The 25,947-nt window shown below is 45.5% G+C and overlaps 1 protein-coding gene across 3 annotated transcripts in view; it reads left to right on the forward strand.

Moving 5' to 3' along the window:
* The window catches only part of LOC126215393 (aminopeptidase Ey-like), a 406,189-nt gene that overhangs the window by 201,323 nt on the left and 178,919 nt on the right, over positions 1-25,947 (forward strand). The window contains exon 1 of one of the 3 annotated variants that reach the window (XM_049942099.1): positions 15,453-15,532. The exons of 1 other annotated variant lie outside the window; for it this stretch is intronic. In XM_049942099.1, coding sequence (XP_049798056.1) covers positions 15,516-15,532 — 17 coding nt within the window. In that variant the 5' untranslated portion in view covers positions 15,453-15,515. Of the gene's footprint in view, positions 1-15,452; positions 15,533-16,288; positions 16,411-25,947 lie in introns of those variants that run through there. One more of the 3 variants, XM_049942101.1, reaches the window with a different exon arrangement.

The raw sequence follows: 25,947 nt of genomic DNA on the forward strand, positions 1-25,947 counted from the left end.
AGTTCCTTGGTGGAACGAGGCATGCCGTGAGGCAATACGTGAGCGGCGACATGCTCTTCGCGTTTTCCGCCACCATCCTACTTTGGCCAACTGTATCCGCTATAAGCAGCTCCGTGCGCGATGCCGTCGCGTCATCCGCGATAGCAAGAAGGCAAGCTGGAAATTCTTTATTAGCTCATTTAACACCTTCACTCCCTCCTCGGAAGTTTGGAGTCGGCTTCGACGGTTCTCAGGCGCGCCTAGTTTCTCCCTGGTCTCTGGGCTCACTGTCGCGCATGATACCTTAGTGGACCCCGTCGCAATTTCTAACTCATTGGGTCAGCACTTTGCTGAGATTTCGAGCTCTTCAAATTACCCGCCAGCGTTTCTCCCACAGAAACGTGCAGCGGAAGTGCGACATCTTGCTTTCTCCTCTCAAAATCGCGAAAGCTACAATAGTTTTCTCCATGCGGGAACTCCAACATGCCCTCTCTTCTTCTCGCTCCTCCGCCCCAGGACCGGATGGTATCCATGTCCAAATGTTGCTGCATTTATCAACCCATAGTCTGCGTTACCTCCTTCGCCTTTATAATCGAATTTGGACCGACAGTACCTTTCCCAGACGATGGCGGGAAGCTATCGTCGTTCCTGTTCCGAAACCTGGAAAGGACAAACATCTCCCCTCTAGCTATCGCCCCATTTCTCTCACGAGTAGTGTCTCTAAGGTTTTGGAGCGTATGCTGAATTGCCGTTTAGCTTGGTGGCTGGAGTCCCGAAGTCTTTTAACACCTGCCAAATGCGGATTCCGAAAGCATCGTTCTGCAGTTGACCATCTTGTTGCTCTCTCCACTTATATCATGAACAATTTTCTCCGGAAACGCCAAACGGTAGCAATATTTTTTGATCTGGAGAGAGCATACGATACCTGTTGGAGGACAGGCATCCTCCGCACACTGTTCTCTTGGGGCTTTCGAGGCCGGCTGCCCCTTTTTCTTCGCGAATCTATGGCAGAGCGCACATTTAGAGTGCGGGTGAACACTACTCTCTCCCGTACTTTCTCCCAAGAAAACGGGGTACCCCAGGGCTCCGTGCTGAGTGTTGTACTGTTTGCCATTGCCATAAATCCAATTATGGATTGTCTCCTTCCTGATGTCTCGGGCTCCCTCTTTGTGGACGATATTGCGATCTACTACAGCTCTCAACGGACCAGCCTTCTTGAACGACGTCTTCCAGGATGTCTCGATCGCCTCCACTCTTGGAGCATCGAAACCGGCTTCCGTTTTTCTCCCAGTAAGACCGTTTGTGTTAATTTTTGGCGACGTAAGGAGTTTCTTCCACCCTCCTTACATCTAGGACCTGTCAACCTTCCGTTTTCGGACGTCGCTAAATTCTTGGGTCTTATGTTTGACTGAAAACTGTGCTGGTCCTCCCACGTTTCCTATCTTTCGGCTCGCTATCTGCGATCCCTCAACACCCTCCGTGTCCTGAATGGTACCTCCTGGGGAGCGGACCGAGTGGTCCTTCTCCGCCTCTATCGCGCCTTAGTGCGCTCGAAATTGGACTATGGAAGCATAGTTTACTCCTCTGTTCGGCCGTCTATTCTTCGGCGTCTCGACTCTATCCACCACCGTGTATTTCGTTTAGTGTCTGGAGCTTTTTACACCAGCCCTGTGGAAAGCCTTTATGCTGAGACTGCTGAACCTCCGCTGTCCAATCGGCGAGCAGTCCTTCTGAGTCGTTATGCTAGCCATCTGTCTTCCATGCCTGCTAATTCAGCCCATGACGTTTTTTTCGACGCCTCCTTTGATGTAGGGTATGCAGGCCGCCCCTCCTCCCTACTACCACCGGGAGTCCGCTTCCGTCAACTGCTCCATTCTCTTTCCTTCCGCTTTCCTAAAACCTTCTTGACAACTTGGGGTACAGCACCGCCTTGGCTCCGTCCCCGGATCTGCCTGCTCCGTGACCTTTGTCGATTTCCCAAGGATGATACCCCTACACTTGTTTATCGTCGGGCATTTGTTGCTCTATGTGCACAAATGACGGACGCCACATTTATTTACACCGACGGCTCGAAAACATCGTTAGGTGTAGGGAGTGCCTATATTGTTGGCGACACCCCAAATCAATTTCGGCTTCCCGACCAGTGTTCGGTGTATACTGCGGAGCTTTACGCTGTTCTCCAGGCTGTCCACTACATCCGCCGCCATCGGCGGATACAGTACGTTATCTGCTCAGATTCTCTCAGCTCTCTCCTCAGTCTCCAAGCTCTTTATCCTGTGCACCCTCTGGTCCACCGGATTCAGGACTGTCTGCGCTTGCTCCACCTGGGGGGCGTCTCGGTGGCGTTCCTCTGGCTCCCGGGACACGCTGGTATCTGTGGGAATGAGGCGGCCGATATAGCGGCCAAGGCTGCAGTCTCTCTTCCTCGGCCAGCTATTCAGTCGATTCCCTTCACCGATCTACGGAGCGTTTTATGTCGCCAAGTTGCTCATTTATGGCACGCGCATTGGTCAACACTTCCCCATAATAAATTGCGGGAAGTGAAAGCCCTTCCTTGCGCTTGGACCTCTTCCTCCCGATCGCGTCGTCGGGAGGAGGTAATTTTAGCTAGACTCCGGATAGGGCACTGTCTTTTTAGCCATCGACATCTTTTAAGCGGCGATCCTCCCCCACTCTGTCCCCACTGCTCTCAGCTGTGGACGGTAAGACACCTTTTAATTGACTTCCCCTATTTTAATCCGTTACGCTCCCGTCTACAGCTATCGCCTGATCTATCGTCGATTTTAGCAGATGACACGCGCTCAGCCGACCGCGTTCTCCAGTTTATTAGTGACAGTGAAATGACGTCAGTCATTTGAAGCCTTTTTTGGGGACAACCAACCCCTTTCTGTAGTGGATTTTTAAGCATTCTTTATGCTTTTAGTTTCTCCAATTTTATGACTTTGTTCCCATTGCTGCTGGTTTTCAATTTCGGTTTTTTACTGTTTCCTAAGTCACGGGCTGGGCGCTAATGACCATCGAAGTTTTGCGCCCAAAAACAAAAAAAAAAAAAAAAAACCGCGATGTAGCCAAACACGGATGCGACCATCATGATGCTGTAAACAGAACGTCGATTCTCTGGAAAAAATGAAGTTTTGCCATTCGTGCTCCCAGGTTCGTCGTTCAGTACACTATCGCAGGCGCTCCTGTCTGTGATGCAGCATCAAGGGTAACCGCAGCCGTGGTCTCCGAGTTGATAGTTCGTGCTGCTGCAGATGTCGTCGAACTGTTCGTGCAGATGGCTGTTGTCTTACAAACGTCCCCATCTGTTGACTCAGGGATCGAGACGTGGCTGCACGATCCGTTACAGCCGTGCGGGTAAGATGCCTGTCATCTCGACTGCTAGTGATACGAGACCGTTGGGATCCAGCACGGCGTTCCGTATTACCCTCCTGAACCCACCGATTACATATTCAGCTGACAGTCATTGGATCTCGACCAACGCGAGCCAGCAATGACGCGATACGATAATCCGCAATCGCGGTAGGCGGATTATCAAAGTCGGAAACGTGATGGTACGCATTTCTCCTCCTTACACGAGGTATCACAGCAACGTTTCACCAGACAACGCCGGTATGAGAAAATCGGTTGGAAACTTTCCCCATGTCAGCACGTTGTAGGTGTCGCCACCGGCTCCAACCTTGTGTGAATGCTGTGAAAAGCTAATCATTTGCAGATCACAGCATCTTCTTCCTGTCGGTTAAATTTCGCGCCTGTAGCACGCCATCTTCGTGGTGTAGCAATTTTAATGGCCAGTAGTGTATGTATCTGTTTGGAAATTTTCGAAAAATATTCGAAGCTGTTCTTTTGAAATTGTGGTAGAACATACCTTTTACTCTAACCGTGTGAAGCAGTCTTACGACTTCTTGCGCTTTCATCACGTCCGGTCTTTCTCTCTGACTGTGTAAAGCAATTGCAGGTGCCACAAGAGAACAATTCCGATTGTACTGGGCGGGCGGGGGGAGGGGGGGGGGGTAGCGCTGTGAATGTAATAACAAGATTTAACATGGTAAAATATATTTTGCCGCAACCAGTGTGCATCGACACTCGTCATAAGCAATTGCTGTAAATGATGAACAAAACTCTCAATGACGAGATTGGTCTTCGCAGCTGGCGGAGACGTTTGAGGGGAGCCAGCAGAAACTTCAACGTTTGACCTCCCCATGGTATTCTGACACTACAACTACAACGTCGCTGGCGTTGGCAGAAATGAAAAAAAAAAAAGTGTTCCACAGAAATCTGATATGTGCCACTTACATGCAGTTACCAAAGTGGCTATCGCCAAGCGTTAACGTGCATCGTTTTCCTTTCAATTCTTGCTCTAAGGCCAATAACCAGGCAGCTAGCTTGTTGATTCACAGCATATCTAATAATAAATTAGTGCTCAAATATACGGCTCTAAAACCAGTACTACATTTACAGTCTGTAACCGATTTTTTTGCGTAGATATATCGGTAATATGTTTCGATATGTCGAGCATCGATAATGATACTTCTCTAAATGTTCATATATATGGGTTCCAGATATTTTTAAAAATATCGACTTTCCTACTGTGTATTCTCCAAAACCGGAAGGAACGCCGCACTTAACAATAGAAACATTTTTATTAGGTCGATTTATTTCTTTAAGTCCAGTCAGTCATCACAAACGAATAGTCATCAGACTATAGATTTTGCTCCAGATTGACCAGATCCGTCAGCAAAAACGAAGATGATCTACTATTCCTGGACGATACACATCTTGCAAACAATAAATTCTAACGTATAGCAACGGTACTACACACAGCAGCACAATTAAAGCGACAGTTTTTCTTTTAAGAAAAACCCCGTCATTTCCCACTACTGCGACAAATTTACAACCTAAGGTAGTGCTTCCTTTCGGGGGGACACCGTATCATATGCATTCGTGACATGTGGCAGGCCGGCTTGGGTGGCCGAGCGGTTCTAGGCGCTACAGTCTGGAACCGCGCGACCGCTACGGTCGCAAGTTCGAATCCTGCCTCGGTCATGGATGTGTGTGATGTTCTTAGGTTAGTTAGCTTTCAGTAGTTCTAAGTTCTACGGGGCTGATGACCTCAGATGTTGAGTCCCATAGTGCTCAGAGCCATTTTTGAACAAATGGGAGTCCTGCAGGGTGCTGCTACTGTTCTTGTTCTATCTTAATGATTTTCCGTTTCATTTCAATCAGAACGTAAAGCGTGTCTTGGTTTCCAGATGGTACTGTTCGAGCTAAGTTGTCGTGTAGGACAAACAATCATCGCCAGAAACAAAATAGTAAATGATGTGCTTCTGAAAGTTACGAAAGTGCAGGGTCCATCAGCCTGTCTCTATACCCCAACGTGTCCAACCACTCGACACAATTTGAAACGAGACTCGCCCGACCAGGCAACATGTTTCCAGTCATCAACAGTTCAATGTCGGTGTTGACAGGACCAGTCGAAGCATAAAGCTTTGTATCATGCAGTCATCCAGGGTGCACGAATGGGCCTTCGGCTCTGAAAGCCCATATCGATGATGTTTCTTTGAATGGTGACACTTGTTGATGTTCCAAACTGAAATCTGCAGCAATTTGAGGAAGGGTTGCGCTTCTGTCTCGCTGAACGATTCTCTTGTCGTTGGTCTCGTTCTTGCAGGATCTGAGACTAGTTTGATGCAGGTCTCCGTGCTAGCCTATCCTGTGGAAGCTTCTTCATCTCCCAGTACTTACTGCAAGCTACATCCTTCTGTATCTGCTTAGTGTATTCATCTCTTTGTCTCTACGATTTTTACCCTCCACGCTGCCCTCCAATGCTAAATTTGTGATCCCTTGATGCCTCAGAAGATGTCCTACCAACCGATCCCTTCTTCTTGTCAAGTTGTGCCACAAACTCCTCCCCAATTCTATTCAATACCTCATTAGTTATGTGATCTACCCATCTAATCTTCAGCATTATTCACCACATTTCGAAAGCTACTATTCTCTTCTTGTCCAAACTATTTATCGTCCATATTTCACTTCCATACATGGCTACACTCCATACAAATATTTTGAGAGGATCCCTGGTATTGACACTAAACTCGTGAAACGCTTGTAATGGAAGCTTCCCACTTCATCGCTACCTCGGAAATGCTGTCTCTCCATCGGTCATGCGCCGACTATAACACCACATTGGAGCTCGTGTAAATTTGGATAATCTGCCATTGTAGCAGCAGTATCCGACCCAACAACTGCGCCAGACACTTGTTGTCTTATCTAGGCGTCGCCGATAGCAGGTCCGTATACTGTCTGTTGCCGTATCTCTGTATTTGAATATGCATGCCTATACAACTTTCTTTGGCGCTTGAGTGTGTATAGTACACATATTTTGTTTGTTATCGTTCGTTGCATTCGTTCAGGGTGGACGTTCCTTGACATCCACTGAAGTTTATTGTCGATCCGTTCACTCAGTTTTTTTATTTATCTATTTTTATTACAGAGTGCAGCTAACCGGACGGAAGATGTCGAGCTACTGTGCTGTCGTACAGTGCTCTACATTGCTCATCGTGCCCTCGGACCGTTAACTGTTTCTATTTTACTATTTTGTCACAGTTCAGTATACCTTCTTCCAGTTTTCATGTTTTATCTGTGCTCAGTTTTTGACGAGGTGTGCCCTGGGTCATCTTACCACTAAATCTGACAGGGGGTGCGATGGGGAGGTTCTCCTGTAAGATGGGCTGTGGGGTCGACGTGGCTTTACATACTCTACATCTACATATATACTCCGCAATCCACCATACGGTGCGTGGCGGAGGGTACCTCGTACCACAACTAGCATCTTCTCTCCCTGTTCCACTCCCAAACAGAACGAAGGAAAAATGACTCTGTACGAGCCCCAATCTCTCCTATCTTATCTTTGTGGTTCAAAATGGTTCAAATGACTTTGAGCACTATGGGACTTATATATCTGAGGTATTCAGTCCCCTAGAACTTACAACTACTTAAACCTAACTAACCTAAGGACATCACATACATCCATGCCCGAGGCAGGATTCGAACCTGCGACCGTAGCGGTCGCGCGGTTCCGCAGTGAAGCGCCTAGAACCGCACGGCCACCGCGGCCGGCTATCTTTGTGGTATTTCCGCGAAATATAAGTTGGCGGCAGTAAAATTGTACTGCAGTCAACCTCAAACGCTGGTTCTCTAAATTTCCTCTGTAGCGATTCACGAAAAGAACGCCTCGTTTCCTCTAGAGACTCCCACCCGAGTTCCTGAAGCATTTCCGTAACACTCGCGTGATGATCAAACCTACCAGTAACAAATCTAGCAGCCCACCTCTGAATTGCTTCTATGTCCTCCCTCAATCCGACTTGATAGGGCTCCCAAACGCTCGAGCAGTACTCAGGAATAGGTCGTATTAGTGTTTTATAAGCGGCCTCCTTTACAGATGAACCACAACTTCGCAAAATTCTACTAGTGAACCGAAGACGACTATCCGCCTTCCCCACAACTGCCATTACATGCTTGTCCCACTTCATATCGCTCTGCAGTGTTACACCCAAATATTTAATCAACTGCTAATGGAGTATTCAAACATTACGGGATTGTTTTTCCTATTCATCTGCATTAATTTACATTTATGTGGGGTGCGTACTGTAAGACCTTCGGTACACACACCACCAGATTATTTGACTTGTCGCTCTAACGAAGTAGGCGAGTGTCAGAAATATGTCTCGTCGTCTTATCATGGGGTGTTTATCTTCTGCCGTTAGGTCAGACGATACAAATTCCACTTGCACGCTTAGAGTAGCAGATTGACGGTGACCAACTTTAAACAGAACTTGATTAATTTTCACACACATTTATTAAAATAATAACAAGCATAAACATTACTTAACTTGATTCTGGATGCTATTTACAATTGACAATCTGAAGTTCCTTTGGTCTTGGTACGTTAATCTTATTCTCACATATCTCTGATACTTGACAAAGTGTTTATTCATTTATCTTCATGGCTATGTACAGGAATATGATAATCTTATTAGGCACAGACTGAAACTTGACTGGTACAGACAAACGCAGACTGGTACAGACTAATGCAGATTGATGCAGACCAATGTAGACTCATACAGACCAATGCAGACTCGCACAGACTAATGCAGACTGGTACAGACTGGTGCAGACTAATGCAGACTGACTAATCGGAGGTCTGTACACTCGTTATAATACCTCATGCGTTCAGGTATCACTGCGCGAGTGTGATCCGTGAGGAGAAAAGGTTCTACGTTAGCAGCAATCTCATTGGCTGTGTTACATATTAATACGTGGATCGGCGGAAGCAGAATTTGGTCCGTCTCTAAGGCAGCGCCATCTCGTAGTGCGGAGACGGACGAGCGCTGCGCCTGCGCTGTTGTGCTTAGCAGGGCGCGCTCTAGTGGGAAAGCTGTGTACGCGCTGACTATGCGGAACTATGTACACAACAATTTATCTATATTTAGGATTAGCTGCCATTCTTTACACCAATCATAAATCCTGTCAAGTCATCTTGTATCCTCCTGCAGTCACAGTACTCCTACATCGATCCGGAACTGGGACTGAGAATCGCCGAGGTCGGCCTCTTACAGTTTCCGAACACATACAGTACAGGGTCCACCACTGGCCGTTCGGTATCGAGCCGAAACCGGCAACAGTGAGTCTGGCAACAGCGTCTCAGTTCGCTGGAACCGTTCGGCGTCGCTTCCGGAAGGCTTACGGGATGATGCGAGGGCTCACCTTCGAAAACGACACCGATCGGTGCGCTCGCCTACGCACCCGATCGGCTTACAGAATAGGGCCCGTGACGTCGGCGGCTACGCGCTCGGTGTGCGAGGCCCCGGTGTCAGACGAGGCACTCTCTCCTCTGGCGCCTTGACCCGACCCACGCGCCGGCGGCCGCTGCCAACTCGGTCGACGGCCTCCGCTCGCGCCCTGACGTCACGCTGGCGGTCTCGAGGCCTCGGGTGGTCTGCTGCTGGCCCAGTCGCCCAGCGCACCCCCCCTCCCCTCCCCCCCTCCCCCCCTCCCCCCCCCTCACACAGCCGGCACTCGCGGCGGTCTCTCCGACACTTCGCGGTAAGTGATCGTTCTACAGAAAAAATTGGTCTACTTTGCTTATTCTCATTCGCTTATGTCGTATGGTATTTTATTTTGGGGTAACTCTTTCCATTCTAAAAGGATGTTTTAGGCTCAGAAATGGGCGGTTCGGGCGATAAGTGGTGTCGACCCCTGTTCACTAGTCTAGGTGTTTCAACATTGGCCTCTCAATATGTATATATATAATTTACTGTCGTTTCTTCTTATCAATATCAGCTTATTCCCAAGAATTAGCAGCTTTCACTCAGTTACACTCGGCAGAAATCCAGCCTGCATTTGGATCGTACTTCCTTAACTCTTGTGCAGAAAGGTGTGCAGTGTACTGCTGCATCTGTTTTCAATAAGCTACCACAAGAATTCAAAAATCTTAGCAGTAATCCACGCACTTCAAAATCGAAACTGAAGAGTTTCCTCATGGGTCACTCCTTCTACTGAGGAGTTGCGAGGTGCCAGGCTGGAGAAGAGTTTGAACATGCACCCGACCCCCTCCTTAGCTACCACCTAATTAATTATGCGCACAAAGGTAACGAAGGGAAATGATGGTGGACCCTGCTAGTTGGTAAAATGAGTGCACACTCACAATCATTTAATAAAAACCGTAATCTACTCAGAGAAAAAGAAGAAAAAGAGAACTTTATCATAATAAACAACACGAAATGAGATTCTGCATATATGTACGAAATGATATGCGGCTTAAATATTACAATCAGATTTATTATACATCAGAACATAAAGGCACATGATTATCGACACAAACAGTAGGTTAAAAGATAGGGCATTCTGAACTATTCTGCGAATAAGAGTTGGCCCGAGAACGAGGGCTCCTACTCTCTGTGATGCAATAGCTTGACGATAATGACTGGAGGTCCTAATCAATCAAATATTACTGTCTCGACTATATTGCAGTATGACAATTAGTAGTGAGAGCTCACATGGGATCCCATGGAGAAACAAACAAGGGGGACTTGTGGCAAAGCGATCGCGTGTGCTGCTGAGGACTTCAGCATAAAATTCATAGGTCCTACAATGCCAGAGCCGCAAAATACTTTAACAATCCTGAAATTTGTAGCAGGTCGTCGGGAGGTAGCTTTCTGATGACGTAGGCGCCGACTTCTGGTGTGCAGCAACTCTGTTTAAAGCCCTGGCCTCAAAGGCTGTCCGAGAATTCTAAGTTCTGCCAAAAAAAGTGCGACTAAGTCGCAAGACCGTCTGACTCTGACGAAGATGAGATCCCGAATCCCTGCGCCCACACAACAGAAGAGTGAAGCCAACATTGCCCAACTCCTTACTCTCCTCGAAAACCCCGAATCGGCATTCAGTGCTGATTCCAAAATTCCCCCACACTGTCTCAGAACATCATTTGCACCAATAGCGACCGTTTCCTCCAATTTTGAGCAGGGCTTTATGACGTCAACTAGCCTCAGTTTAAGTTGACCTCTGCTATTCAGCTGAGGGCACTGAACTTGCCGTTTGACCGGCTACGAAAACAACACGCCTAGACCACTGGGCATCGGGCGCGGTCCACAAGCATCCTGAGAATCGAGAGGACAATGCAGTGAGTCGGTGCCAGGAGTCTACATTCCGGACGCGCCGGAACGGTAAACACACAAACTGTGGGGACACTCGCGCGTCTCGCAGGTCGTTTCACCCTGCATACAATAGGCGAAACTCGACCAACGTCAGTCGTTCCGCCAGGCGCTAAAGCCGATTGTACGACCCTCTCTGAGTAGGCGCCCCGGTGGTCCCGGTCGCCACCGGTGGACTGGAAGCCGAGCGGTGACTTCTCCAGATGTCAGGATGCCAGGAAATGACTGCGGACCTGTCGGAAACGCCAAAGAAACATTAATTCATGACACCTTCATTCCTGCCGAGTACAATCTGACCCACATAACACAGGCTGGCTGAGCTCGGTGATATCAACCGCCTTCCGCGAGTCCTCGCTGACTCGGAGCGATGACACCAGCTCCGGGCCGCACCAGTCTTGCTAGCGCAGCGCCGCATGCTGTGACGTAGCGGTGGAACGCCCTAGGCTGCGCGTGGCTGGCGGCGCCCGGCTGGCCGGTCGGCTCGGCGGCGGACAGCAGGCCGCTGCTCGCAGGAGGCTCCGGGTTGGAGTCCCGGCGCTGTCGGCACCAGATGCGTTCTCGTGGTGCGGAGTGTACTCTATCGCACCCCGTCTTCTTCCCTGCTCCTCCTGGTGGCTCGTCCGCAGTGGACGGGCGGAACGGGCTGCAGTCCCCCAGCGTCGTCGGCTCACCCGGTCGTGACGGCGGACGCACCAGGCCTAGTCCCCGCACGGTCTCGACGACGGCTCACCGACGTGGTCGGCATTGGCGGCAAGCGAGTCTGCCGCGATGTCCGCTAATCCTGGGTTGACGACTGACAGCGGCAGCAGAGACGACCAGAGCCGGTTCTGTCCCCTCACGTCTGCTGCTGGATGGGCTGCCCTTACTGCAACATCTCCTCAACAAAGATTAACATGTCGATCACCGAGCTGAGCGCTACGCAGCGACCCAGTACACAGCTAACTGCAAGTCTGACTGCGAGTGTGCTGTTTCTGTCAAAGCTGGCGTATTTAAAGGAAGCACGAGAGACGTCCTGACGTAATGCTCGTTTGTAATGAAAGCATTCGATCCACTTATACTGCCGATTCATCTGTCGTACTCGCCCCTTACGTGTTCTTGCGACAGAGTTACGTGTTGTTACGGCAGACTTACGCGAAGTTATGAAATGCAGTACAGCTGTCGCTATACCTCTGTCTTACACTCTACGAAAGTCTCCGTCTAACACAAACCCGCGTGCTAAGCTATTCTCTCTCGCCTGTTGTGTGTAACCAGGCCACTATCCCTGCGTGACGCCACATTCTGATACATGCGCAATCCTCTTACCTCTTGGCTAACCTACTGCCTCTGGCTCTCGGCATAGGCAACGAAACTTTGACAATATCCCACGTTTCCAACTCTTTACTATTCCGCGACACTACATCTGTATTCGGAGAAGTGCAGCCCTCAGCCAGAAACGCAATGTGCCGCGTCCTCTGATGCTCGCCTCACACAGGCCACCCAGGGAAGTAACTCAACATGCATAGAAACCAAGTGAAAAGTGTTTTCAGCTCTCAGCACAAATACTCTCATTACTATAACCTTATTCGGTCTGTTACCACCATGCAATGACATAGAACATTAGTAAAATTGATGAAAATGAGAGGCGACCGGCAAAGCAGGGCATGGAACCTCACAGTTCCTTTAAAAATTAAGCTGATTCTTTGTTGATTGCGTTTACTTAAACTTATGGCTTGACTTTTGTTGGGTTCATAAACGTTTTATTTTTATCTATTATTACTTTTATGTTGTAATTTCATGTACTGACATCTTTCATGACCTTGGAGATTTTCTCCTCAGTTGGGTCCTGCGGAACTTGACATATAAATTAAAAATAAAAAAATAATAAGTACCTGACGAACTGTAAAAAAGAAAGTGAGTAAAATTGCACATTTGAGGTAAGTTACGAGACCAGAAGTCACCACAGCGAATTCACTTCATGCCCTCCAAACGAAGAATTTGCGGATCCATGTTCATATGAACTTCTGGTAATGTTTTGGTGTCAAGAATAGATCTCTAAAGTTTCCGACACGTGTTTTTATACACCCTCTATTTATTAGCACAGTGCTTTTCGGCAGCGTGCACCTACTGATGACTTTAAAAATTATTAAAAAAAATATAACTCTGTTGAAATCACTTTAAATTATGAAAGTCAAAAAAGTTAAAAAAAAGCCATTATGAGCCGCACTTTAGAAAGTTTGTTAGTCGAATTATTCTGGGTAGACGCTTTGTTGAAGTGAATGTGGTGACTTCATTGCCAGACTGGGATCATTCTATATCTGTCAGTGTCTCCACGGCGATTCTAAAGTTAATAACCTATTGCAGTAAACATCTCCCTCCTTCATCACAATACACTGCCGTCACACGTTTTGCTCCGAACACCTCAACCGCACACAGCTCTATCCGATGCACACTTGCTCACTCGCTGCTGGAAGCCGACTGGAATTGCTCCACTCTTTCAACAACAGATAATGTCTTTGGTCTGTCTACTGCAATTTACTTTAAAATCTTAACAATAATTTTCACATATTTTTATTATGTGGTACACATTCAAATAATCTGCTCCTTCATCTCTTAGAAATCCACGGTCTTATTTCATTTCTGAGCAGCACATCTACATCTACATGGATACTCTGCAAATCACAATTAAGAGCCTGGCAGAGGGTTCATCGAACCACATTCGCAATAATCCTCGTTAGTCCGCTCTCGACGCGCAAGTCGCCGAAGTGGCGTCAAATCGAAAGACTTGCACCCGGCGAACGGTCTACCCGGCAGCAGGCCCTAGTCACACGACATTTACATTTTTAGTTCACTCTCGAACAGCGCGCTGAAAAATACACCTATATCTTTCCCTACGAGCTCTGACTTCCCACATTTTAGTATGACGATCTTTTAAGTAGGTCGCATCAACAAAATATTTTCGCATTCGGAGGAGAAACTTTGTGATTAAATTTCCGTGACAAAATCCTGCCGCAACGAATAACGCCCTTGTTTTAATGATGTCCACCCCAACTCCGGTACCATTTCATTGATACTCTCTCCCCTACTTCACGATAATACAAAACGTGCTGCCGTTCTTTGAACTTCCTCGATGTACTCTGTCAATCCTATCTGGTAAGGATCCCACATCGCGCAGCAGTATTCTAAAAGAGGGCGGAAAAGTATAGTGTAGACAGCTCTGTCAGACTTGCTGCATTTTCTAAGTGTCCCACCAATTAATCGCAGCCTTTGGTTCGCTTACCCCACAACATTTTGTGTGTGTTATTTTCGATTTAAGTTGTTCGTCATTGTAATCCCTAGGTATGTAGTTGAATTTACGACCTTTACATTTGATTCATTTATCCTGTAACCTAAGTTTAACGGATTCATTTTAGTACTCATACGGATGGCCTCACACTTTTCATTATTTAGGGTCAGTTGTCAATTTATGCACCATACGGACTTTGATGACTTCACTAGGCAGTAAACGACAGCGGCATCTGCAAACAACCTAAGGCGGCTGCTCAGATTGTCTCCTAAATCGTTTCTATACATTTCCGTCAATTACTACGAACTGTGACCTCTCTGACAAGATATCACAAATCCAGTCGCATAACTGAGACGATATTCTGTAAACACGCAATTTGATTACAAAGCACTTGTGAGGTACAGTGTCAAAAGCCTTCTGGAAATCTATAAATACTGATCAATAGGGTATCGCTTGTCGATAGCACTCAACACTTCGTGTGAGTTTCACAAGAAAAATGCTTTCTAAATCCGTGTTGACTGTGTGTGAATAGACCTTTCTTTTCGAGGTAATTAATAATGTTCGAACACAAAAAATGTTCCAAAATCCTGATGCACATCGACGTTATTGATATAGGCCTGTAATGTCGTGGATTAGTCCTATTGCCTTTCTTAACTATTGGTGTGACCCTTGCAACTTTCCAGTCTTTGTGTACAAAGGCAGTCATTAGACACCCACCATCTTATTAAGCAGTCACAGGCTGCGCAAACATTAAAACTAGTGCCAACTATTTGCTGTATTATGCCAAAGTTCGTGTTGTTATGCGAAACTGTCACATCAGACTCACTTGGCTAGACGCAGCTAAAAGAGGCTTCTTACAGTAGCGGAATAGTGGAGAAAAATCAATTACTAATCACAATCCGAAACTACTAATCACATTACAACTCTCTTTAAGTCTGTAATAACAGTTCTACACAGCTCAAAGCCGCGTTACTCCTGAACATTGAGCAGGCAAGGAATGGCCTTCTTTTTTATGCTTCCGGATTCCTCGTCTGCTATAGTTGCAGATGTTCAGCTGTCTACCACAGATGATTTTATGCTGTCAGCGGTTGCTGCATCTAGATTCTGTCACTGGCATTTGTTTAGTAAAAGCGTCAATGAGGTGGTTTGTTTCCGGGCACATTTTCCCTGGCGACAACTGAAAACTGTCCAAAAGAGTGCAATCGATGTCTTACATGTGTGTGAATAGTCCGCCGCAAACGTAAGTGCAGTTTTTTTATTTCTTACGTGACTTCTAGCTACCCAGTTATTTATTCGACTATATAAAAGTGCATAAAATATTTTCTAAACAGTCCTGCAGGGTTTTGATATTTGAAAATGACAGTGTGATGAACATTCATTGTAGATCTGAAAAGAAGTAACGTTGGCAACGTTAGACCATGTCTGCTGTAGCGCCTCTTGCGGACAATGTACCAACCAGTTCCACAGCGCTGCAGGTGTGGCGCGTGATAATTTCGAGTAGTCGTGGGATTAGTGAGGACGTACCATCGTAAAAAAAATGCAGTAACTTTGTTTAAAAGGGAATGATGTATTGTGTAAGGTATTGTTTAGCACATGTCACGATTCTGAGGTGGTGGTTAGTGTGGGACTTGCAATAGCGAAGCCTAAATTTCGAATTTACAGTCATGCTCGTTACCTACTTTTGATGATTCTTTCGGAATACGTCGTAATTTCTGAGTTGATGGTGACGCTGGGATGTGATAACAAAGCTAAAATTTGAGTGCACATTCAGCTATATGCTATGTCGTACAGAATTAATGGTAACCTCGTACATGTGACGTGTAAGTGTACTCTATCGAACGCACTCCTCATTGGTTCCGCCATTGTATGTTAACAGTCAATGTCACCCGTTCCTATCGTGGATTTCCAATACTTTAAGTACAGTACGGCACGTTTTATGATTTCGAAGTATACATAAACTTAGTGTGTGCAGTTAACAGCCGTATATATGTATTTAATGTACAGAGCGTTTCCTTTCTGGCCAGGTATTTATGTAAGCACAGTCTACTACAAACAGTCGCGTGACTCTATAGGACAAAAAAGTTCAAGTTTCTGACAGATGAAGCACCTCCAAGCAACTAGCATGTAGTAAAAGAAGACTGGTATGATGTAAAACTTCCTGGCAGATTAAAATTGTGTGCCGCCCACACTCCACTATAGAGTGAAAATTTCTTTCTGGTAGCATAATATAAACTGAGAAATTGCTGTTTTTAACGCTGTTACTTCCATATTCCCCTGTCACCTATCGTGCTGATTATTTATCGATTACCAATAATAAAATGTAATTAAAATAACACCGCTTCTCTTGTTTCATATAATAATAAAAAAATCTCAGTGTGAAGCAATAAGCAAGATTCACAGCACGGCTGTAATCGTATCGTCGAAAATCCTTCAAGACGAGAGATGAATTGTGACCAGGTATGTTTAAGCTAGAAAGGAGCAGATTAAGAATATACATGCGTTCTTGGCACGTACTTTCAAAAGCTTAGCGCCGATTGCAGTTCGTTTTTACGGATTTCAAACTCATTTTAAAGCATTCGAAATTAGGTACGAATTTTACATTCTTAGGTTAAGTGCTATCGCTTCTTATAAACGTCCTTCGTCCTTGCCTTTGCTTCTATGCCTCGCGTGTACTATCACATTTATCTAGCCTGCTTCCCAGATTTCAAAATATATAGGAGGAGCAGCTTTTCAAAATGCCCAGAAAGTAAAATTTTTAGGAGAAGCAAAAAATGTAATACCACTAACAGTATTTCATTAATTTTTTTTCGAATTTTATGCAAAACACAGGTAGGGCTATTGATAAAAACGTATTTATTACAATGTAATTTTTGGTTTTACTTTCGTGGTGTAAGGAGTTATGTAATGGACTAAATACGGTTTGTTGTGTACTATTGGCCAATGCCTTTTGATGTAAGCTTATATGCACGTAATGCGTTTTGATTACTTTTCAGTAAAATATAACCGACAAATTTTATTCTTTTAAAATTCGCTTTTTAATATTCAATGAAGTAGAAACAAAATCATAAACGTTCTTCATTTCCAGTGATGGTAAGATTATTTTTCCAAGAACAGGCTCCTCTTCTAAACAATAGCGAGCGGTATCATGGACAATAAGTTCGTTAAACGTATGCTTGATAATCTCGGTGAAAAACGTAAGTACTTCATAATCTTTCAATTTTGTTTTCCAAATCTGTGGCCTGGTTGTTTTTCTACATCGTCCTTCTTTTCTTGTTTAATCCTGTTCATAAATGATACTTTAGACATATTTGATACTTTGCTAAACCTTCAGATATCTACGTTTGCCCAATGGAAAAAAAAAAACATTTAGAAGGATTATCAGAAACGTAGTTAAGGTGAGTTTTGATTTTCACATCATTCACCCTTTCGCCTATAATGTACTTCTTCAAATGGGTTCTTTTCATATCACTGATCCCATGAACAGGCTTCGCATATTTGCTTATTTCCTTGTAAACAAATATTTCTCCGTCTTTCTCCAAAATCGTAGTTTCGGCCAATTCTGCACAAACTTGCTGCTGTGTGTTTGGATTCAATATGTCTGAAATTTTAAGTTTCTTTTCTGCTCGGTCAAAAACTCGTTGAGCCGGTAAAAAGGAATGTCGTCGTATCGGAAAGGAGTTAAGTACATCAGTCACGTGACCTGCAGTTTTCTAATTAGAACAGTTAAAAATCGATGAAAAGTACGCAGTCACTCTGTTACATTCTTCACCGTTACAGAACAAAAGTTTTACATCTGACTTCTGTACTTCTGGACAGTCGTAATGTAAAAAAAAAGTACACAACAATGCTGTAATACTGAAAACGAATACCAGTTGGTCATTGAGGGTCAGTTAAAACTTTTCACATCGGTGCACCAGACTTACACTAAAGCCAATACAGCCAAGTAAAACAAAATAAAATAAATTGATGGAATTTATGCAGTTTGTTTGCTTCATACTGGAGGACCTAGAGCTATTTGTTGCATTTGATACTTTCCACAGCTCTTTTTCGAGCTTTTAAAACGCGTTTTGACAGAATCTCATTGTAGCAGTGTGTAGAGTGAGTCAAAATATACATGGTTTCATATCATATTCAATTTTGTCCAGCAGAGGACATTATGCATTTTGAAAAGTTATTCTTCTTATACACTCTTTCTAGTCCTGTAATGCTTTCTTCACATTTTGGGCACGTTTTCACGTACAGCTAGCACAAGTTCCATTACATTTAGCACAAAACGCAGTTCGTGTTCACTTGCAGCTACCACTGCTGTATCATCGATCATCGTCTGTGGTAATTTTCCGATTTTTTATACAAGCAATAATAGTCCTTCGCTCCAGCTGAAGCTACAACAGTTTACAGCGTCACAACAAACTCCGAATTACGACCTCATTTGCATTTGGAATGCGTTTCCCCACTCCATACACACAATACGCAATCTTCCCGCAGTGTGTTTGTACATGACAAACCCTTGGCGGCGCTGCAGTAGCGGAGTTGCGGGAAAACTTAAGGAATTTCGTGACTCATTATCTCGATTTTGTTGTAGCTTTCAAAACAATAAGTAAAAGGAATATTTATTTAAATAGGTGAACGTCAGTAACGTTACACTTTCTGTCGCCTTGCCTGGTGTGTACACTACTGGCCATTAAAATTGCTAGACCACGAAGATAACGTGCTACAGACGCGAAATTTAACCGACAGGAAGAAGATGCTGTGATCTGCAAATGATTAGCTTTTCACAGCATTCAAACAAGGTTGGCGCCGGTGGCGACACCTACAACGTGATGACATAAGGAAAGTTTCCAACCGATTTCTCATACACAAACAGCAGTTGACCGGCGTTGCCTGGTGAAACGTTGTTGTGATGCCTCGTGTAAGGAGGAGAAATGCGTACCATCACGTTTCCGACTTTGATAAAGGTCGGATTGTAGCCTATCGCGATATCGGTTTATCGTATGGCGACATTGCTGCTCGCGTTGGTCGAAATCCAATGACTGTTATGCAGAATATGGAAACGGTGGGTTCAGGAAGGTGCTGGATCCCAACGGCCTCGTATCACTAGCAGTCGAGATGACAGGCATCTTATCCGCACGGCTGTAACGGATCTTGCAGCCACGTCGCGATCCCTGAGGCAACAGATGGGGACGTTTGCAAGACAACAAACATCTGCACGAACAGTTCGACGACGTTTCTAGCAGCATGAACTATCAGCTCGGAGACCATGGCTGCGGTTACGCTTGACGTTGCATCAAAAGCAGGAGCGCCTGCGATGGTGTACTCAACGACGAACCTGGGTGCACGAATGGGAAAATGTCATTTTTTCAGATGAATCTAGGTTCTGTTTACAGCATCATGATGGTCGCATCCGTCTTTGGCGACATCGGGGTGAACGCACATTGGAAGCGTATCACCAGCGTGATGGTATGGGATGGCATTCGTTACACATCTCGGTCATCTCTTTTTCACATTGACGACACTTTGAACAGTAGACGTTACATTTCAGATGTGTTACGACCCATGGCTCTACCCTTCATTCGATCCCTGCGAAACCCTACATTTCAGCAGGATAATGCACGACCGCATGTTGCAGGTCCTGTACGGGCCTTTCTGGATACAGAAAATGGTCGACTGCTGCCCTGTCCAACACATTCTCCAGATCTCTCACCAATTGAAAACGTCTGGTCAATGGTGGCCGAACAACTGGCTCGTCACAATACGCCAGCCAGTACTCTTGATGAACTGTGGTATCGTTTTGAAGCTGCATGGGCAGCTGTACCTGTACACGCCAACCAAGTTCTGTTTGACTCAATGCCCAGGCGTATCAAGGCTGTTATTACGGCCAGAGGTTGTTGTTCTGGGTACTGATTTCTCAGGATGTATCCACCCAAATTCCGTGAAAATGTAGTCACATTTCAGTTCTAGTAGAATATATTTGTCCAATGAATATCCGTTTATCATCTGCATTTATTCTTGGTGTAGCAATTTTAATGGCCAGTAGTGTAGTTTCCCCACCTCAAAGCACTTTCTTCATTTGTCTTCCTTCTGGCACACGGGTTGCACGGCCAGCCCACTAGATTCTTTCTCTCTTTGGCTTCCATGGGATTATTGGTTGGTGCATCAATAGGTGCATTTTCTCATTCTTCCTCCCTGTCCATTCTTCTTCATCTAAAACCGCTTCCCACGTCTTTCTCATTTCTCTTCTTTCAAATAGTAGTAGTCCTTCTCGTTTTGTCATGTGCAAGTTTTTGACCTGTACGTGGCTGCTGGGCATATTATGTTGTAGTGTGAGATAACCAAAATCACGTATCCGGTGTGGCGAGGACTCAACAAGTCTTTGGACGTTCACTGCAGAAATATGGAGCCATGTTGGTTCTACACTTGCGGAAGTTTTGCAGGTGCAGGATTTTGTGCAGGGACGCACATCTCTATCACGTCCCATAGATGTTCGTGGGATTCGTGTCGGCCGGTCTGTGAGGCAAAACCATTCTCCAGAATGTTCTTCAAACCAATCGTGAACAATTGTGGCCCGGTGGCATGCCGCATTGTGATCCGTAAAAAATTACGTCGACGAATCGTTGCAAATTGTCTGCGAGTAGCCGAACAGAATCATTTCCGGTCAATAATCGGTTCAGTCGGACTGGAGGACCCAGTCGATTTCATGTAAGCACAGCCCACACCGTGACGGAACCACCATCAGCTTGGACAGTACCTTGTTGACAACCTGGGCCCGCAGTTTCGTGGGGTCTGTGCTACACTCGAACCCTACCATCAGCTCTTACCAACTGAGGTAGGGACTCGTCTGACAAGGCCACGGGTTTCCAGTCGTCTAGCGTCCAAGCGATACGGTCACGAGCCCAGCAGAAGCGCTGCAGGCGATGTTGCGCTGTTACCGGAGGCACTCCCATCGGTCGTTCGCTGCCATCGCCCATTAACGCCGAATTTCGCCACACAGTCTGTGGTGTGCGTACTGTAAGACCTTCGGTACACATGCGAGGTGCCGGGGCTAGCAGTGTATTTATCACTCAATTCTATTAGAATCCACATATGTAAATCATGCTCTAAGCCCCCCCCCCCCATTCTAACTCCGACTTTTGCTGTTGCACAAGGATAAAAGAAATACGCGAACTGACTCTAATCAACCCTGCTAGTGGAGTAGAAGAGAGTTTGGCACCTGCAATAATTTAATTTGATACATAAGTTAAATAAACCAAGGTTTCATTAGCATAGTGAGGAATGATAGGGTTGCTCTATCGATTAACAGAATGAAAGTTCTGTCCAAAATAACAATATGATTTATTAAGATTAAACACAGAATAGTAAAAGAAATACAGGAAATATTTATAAAACATCAAATTGGCTAAAATTGGAGATTCATACAAACACTATAAAGGTGAAGTTGTCCCTAACTTAGATCCTGAGGTTTAAGACGAAGTGGTATGTGGAGCCAATTCCTTTCCACTCAAATCTCAAGAGAGACACACAGCTAACCCAACAGTAATTGCTGCTACTCGAAACAGAACAAAGTTAGAAAAGGATGAACAGGCGCGCTCTGCTGAGCTCTGATTGTCACCTAGGAAAGTCCCTATCTGCCGGTGCTGCGGACGTACATTACCAAACGGTCTTCTTATCTCCCAGAACACGATCTGGCGTACCGCAGGCGAGGGCTGGTTGCTTCGACGTCCTCGACCGAAAGGCGACTGCCGACTACCCACAAGAGCACCCGTACAGGCCGAACACAGAACATTTCCGCCCCCACGACAGTGGCCGAGGTTAAACGTTCCAATCAGCAACTCGAAAACCGCCGGAAATTCCACTCCATTGCCGGAGCACTACCATTCCACCAATGGAGATTCTTGGCGCCAATTTCTGTGCTGATTTTGCTACGTCACAGCGCTATGCCCTGAGCAAACCAATCACCGTTACTATTTTGCAGAAAGTGCGGGAATTTTCCCGCCACAACTGCCAGGGTACACAAGTCATTCCCACGCCTCGCTGGTAGCCCGCCAGAAAGTGTTTTCGCTAAGTTTCTCCGAAGTAACGGAACCTCTAGCCCAGCCGCTACTTCACACCCCAGCGGGCGTGTCTCTTGACAATGTCGGCGTCTGCAAAGCATTCACTCGACTGCCTCACACACGTCGGCTTAACCCGCCTGTCACCGGACCACCCGGGTGACGAGAGACGCTGCGTGGGAAGTCCGCGTGTGAAGGAATAGCAGCCCTCCACCGCATGCAAATAGAGAGGAGAGTCGTAAGATAGAAATATGAGAGGGGGCTCATGCCACCTCTCATAGCCCCTACGCCATTTTAGATTGTAATTGGTGAGCGGTTGGCTCACTTAGGAGCAAGGTAGTGAGTCAATCGCCCAAGAACAATCTCGCAACTGGCTCCACATGCCGCACTCTATAAAGAAAATCACTGCAACTGAAAAATGCAGCTCATAGACGGAGGATTATTTATGATGTAGCCAACTTCACCTTCTTAATATGGAACACTAACACTCACATCACACATCCATACCCAGGGAGCCCCTTCCAAACACCGATTCACGCAGACATTCACGCTCTAAATATGGCCCGGGCATCTGAGCCAAATATGGAGCAGTTTATTCTTTACAATCAGAGTTGGAGTGCTCCGCAATTAAATGCCTAAGATGTTACAACAATTTTAATCATTAAACTAACCTGAACTCACTCACACATGATACTATTTAAGTTAACAATCTCTTTGTGAGCTTTCAGAATCTAATTACAACCTCCGATTCATTCTGTCTCCCTGCAGCAAGAATAACCTTTACAAAATGTTCCCTGAACTGATGGTCCATTCACAATGACAGTGGTGGTATCTGCTTCAGTTTATGGGGACTTCAGGCACACTGTTCGCATACACACAACAATAAATACAAAATACAAAAAAAACATGGTGTGGAGAACAATACAGTAATTTGTAATAAGAATTACAGTGTAAAACACAAACACATACAAGGTATAACATACATTACAAAACCAACACTAGAGAAAGAAATTTAAGAAAAAAAAAAAAAAAAAGGTTCATGGGGCATCAAATTGTGCATGCACATTGCACAAAGTTCACGACTGTGCTGAGAATGAGGCACTAAATCACATTGTTAGAAATATCCGTAGCACTTCACTAATTACACAGTACTGACATCACATAAGGCTAAACGTCGGGTGTTGTTGCTACGTTGTGGCAACAGCAATAGGGAGTTCTGGAGTGTCTGCAGTATGCTGTTGAGATTGTAGTCAGACCCACGCATATGATCACGGCAGTACGGTAGGAAGACACAGTGATAGGCTCTCCTCACGTCGATTAATTGTCTCTGAGGTCTATTTGTTGGGATACATCACTAGTCTAGATCTCTTCTCTCGCTGGACAGTACTTTACGTTTCCCAATATTGCAGTTCGACAAGGGATGATGGCACGTGGAGTGACTCCACAAGTGTGTGAGGTCATCCATACAGGATCGAACTAGGAGTGACGATTGCTAAAACTGCTCTCTAAAAGAGGGGAGAAGTTAGAAATGAGACCATACATTTGTTAGTGTGGCACGATACTGCTTTGTGTATGCAGATCGGCCAATGCTAGTGAGTTGTAAAAACCCAAACAGATGAGTATATAGCGTCCCTTTCTGTCCTGAGGCACATGAGGCGCAGATTCTGACACGATATGTGATCTTCTTCGTGTACTCACGACAACGTGGTCTGCCGCAGGGAATCCCTCCAAACGGCTGCCACGTCCGGAGAGCTAACAGGCTGTCGCGTGTGGGTCGCGTGTCAGTGTCAACGGCCAGCCTCACTTTCGCTTGTGGCCTGGCGAGGGTCCCGCGTAATCCCTCAGATATGCGGCCGGGTGACCGTCAGCCTGTGGACCGGATGTTCTCGCCCTTCACGTCAGGTGGGGTGCTGACGCTCTTTTCTTGCAGGTAGCCGTAGACCTCTTGTTCCCGCTCCGGCCGGCCTCCGCATTGCCACGATCCTCGTCATCTGCACAATTCTTACAAAAATCTTATGCCTAACTTTTTCCCATGACCTTCTATGTTATAATAAATTTACATAATGAAACATTGATGGTCTGTCATTTCAGACACTCTTATTTTACTTTTATAGTTATTAATCTATGGCAATCATTATAACATCTAATCTAGACATGGAAATAATTTATTTTGATATATGTGTAGAGACCGATCTCAGTATGTACATGGTGTGTGATAACTGATGCTTTGTAATGGATGAACAACTAAATGTGCGGGCCCGCACTAATATTACTATTAATTATATAGATCGACAGTAGACATGCTCAAGAATTAACTACCATATGCCAACGATCTACATTCTATGTCTTCTAAATAAATTATATTATTATGCGGGCTGAAGTTTTACTGAGCTATAAAGAACATGCAACTATTGTACGTTCGAACATGCAACTATTGTACGTTCGCTCGCCGGTCGTCCCTCCATCTCGGGTCTGTGGTTTCATGACCTGAAAAATAACATCCCAACAGGCGCGCGCCAAACACAACACTTGTGGTAGAAAACCCCCACAATATTAATCTAGTTATTGTAAAAATCCTAAAGTTTAATTTATCCTAGAATATGGTACTCTATTATTATTATTATTACCTTTTTTTTATACAATACTCTCACATAATTCCTGTTACGTTGAGATGTCTCGCTGCTCGCCGCTATTGACGACAGTGATGTGCGCGCCGTACGACATGGCCTCCGAGTTCTCACTACGCCTCACTGAAACTCCAGAGACTGGGTTAGCCATGGCTATACACGACAATAAATTTATAGTTGCAACTTCCTTCTCTATCTGATGCGGTTTTCGGGATCAGAGCACACCTTTCCAGAAGCAATGTAATATGACCAAGCCAGGGGTGGTTCCTGTTGAGGATTCAGTCGCCCAACACACGCCAGCTACACAGTATGTCACGAATATCCAAGTATAAGTCCCTGGTTATTCATCTGTGACAGTCACGAGCAGCACGCTAAATCCCCAACCAGCACATTGGCATGGTAGGCTTTATGCTCGCATTTCTCTCGTCTAGGGCACCATTGGAGTCAAACGCTCACAGGATCACCCCGACTTGCAAGACAACGATGCTGGCGCAGCTCTGCAAAAACTATACTGCCCATTTCATCCTCGAAATCACGCAATATAGCACAATCTTGCAGTGCACTGACGCGTGCCTGCAAGCATTGGTATGAACGATTCACGAACTGGTTGTGGCCGCTATGGAGCGTATCACGACTTCTCAGAACGCTTCTAAGAGCACGTTCTTGTATGCGCCCGTTTGTGCAACATCTCGTCACTCATCTTTATCCCTTAACATGGACACCAGATAGGAAAGGACAAAAACATTGCTCATGGAAAGGTAGTGCCTCTTATCGCAACGACAGAGGAGATCCCGAACATAGACAAAAAAAAATTAACACCAGTAAATTCTTATGCGAGAAAACGCAGCGTGTTAATACTTTAACAATCTTAATCCATTAATGCAACGATTATTGTTCCCCGAAGAAAGGTTCATATATTTGCCTATTCTACTATGTACACCACTTAAACTACTATTATTCCACGAACTTCTTTGTGTGAGAGATGTGGTGGAGTCCTATGGACTAGCGCCAATCCCTTGTCAGACTCCCCCTCCTCTGACGTGCCTTAGGATTTGCAGGTCTAATTTCAATCTCCTGGTTCTCCTGTGGTCCTTGATTTCGCTCTCTCCAGTTACGGTCGCTTTGCCGTTCGTTATTCCTCCTGTCCCAGATTCCTTGTCTAGATTGACCCTGTTCCCTGACGTCCTGGTTTCCATGTCTCTGGTTTCCATAACCTTGAATTGCGTAACCTTGATTTCCGTAACCCTGGTTTCCTAACTGACGAGCGCGATTATGCGATCTGTTGTCGTCTGCCCTTGCTGGCCCGTGGTATTTGTTATTTT

Source organism: Schistocerca nitens, chromosome 12 (genome assembly GCF_023898315.1).
Source record: "Schistocerca nitens isolate TAMUIC-IGC-003100 chromosome 12, iqSchNite1.1, whole genome shotgun sequence".
NCBI classification, from domain to species: Eukaryota; Metazoa; Arthropoda; class Insecta; order Orthoptera; family Acrididae; genus Schistocerca; species Schistocerca nitens.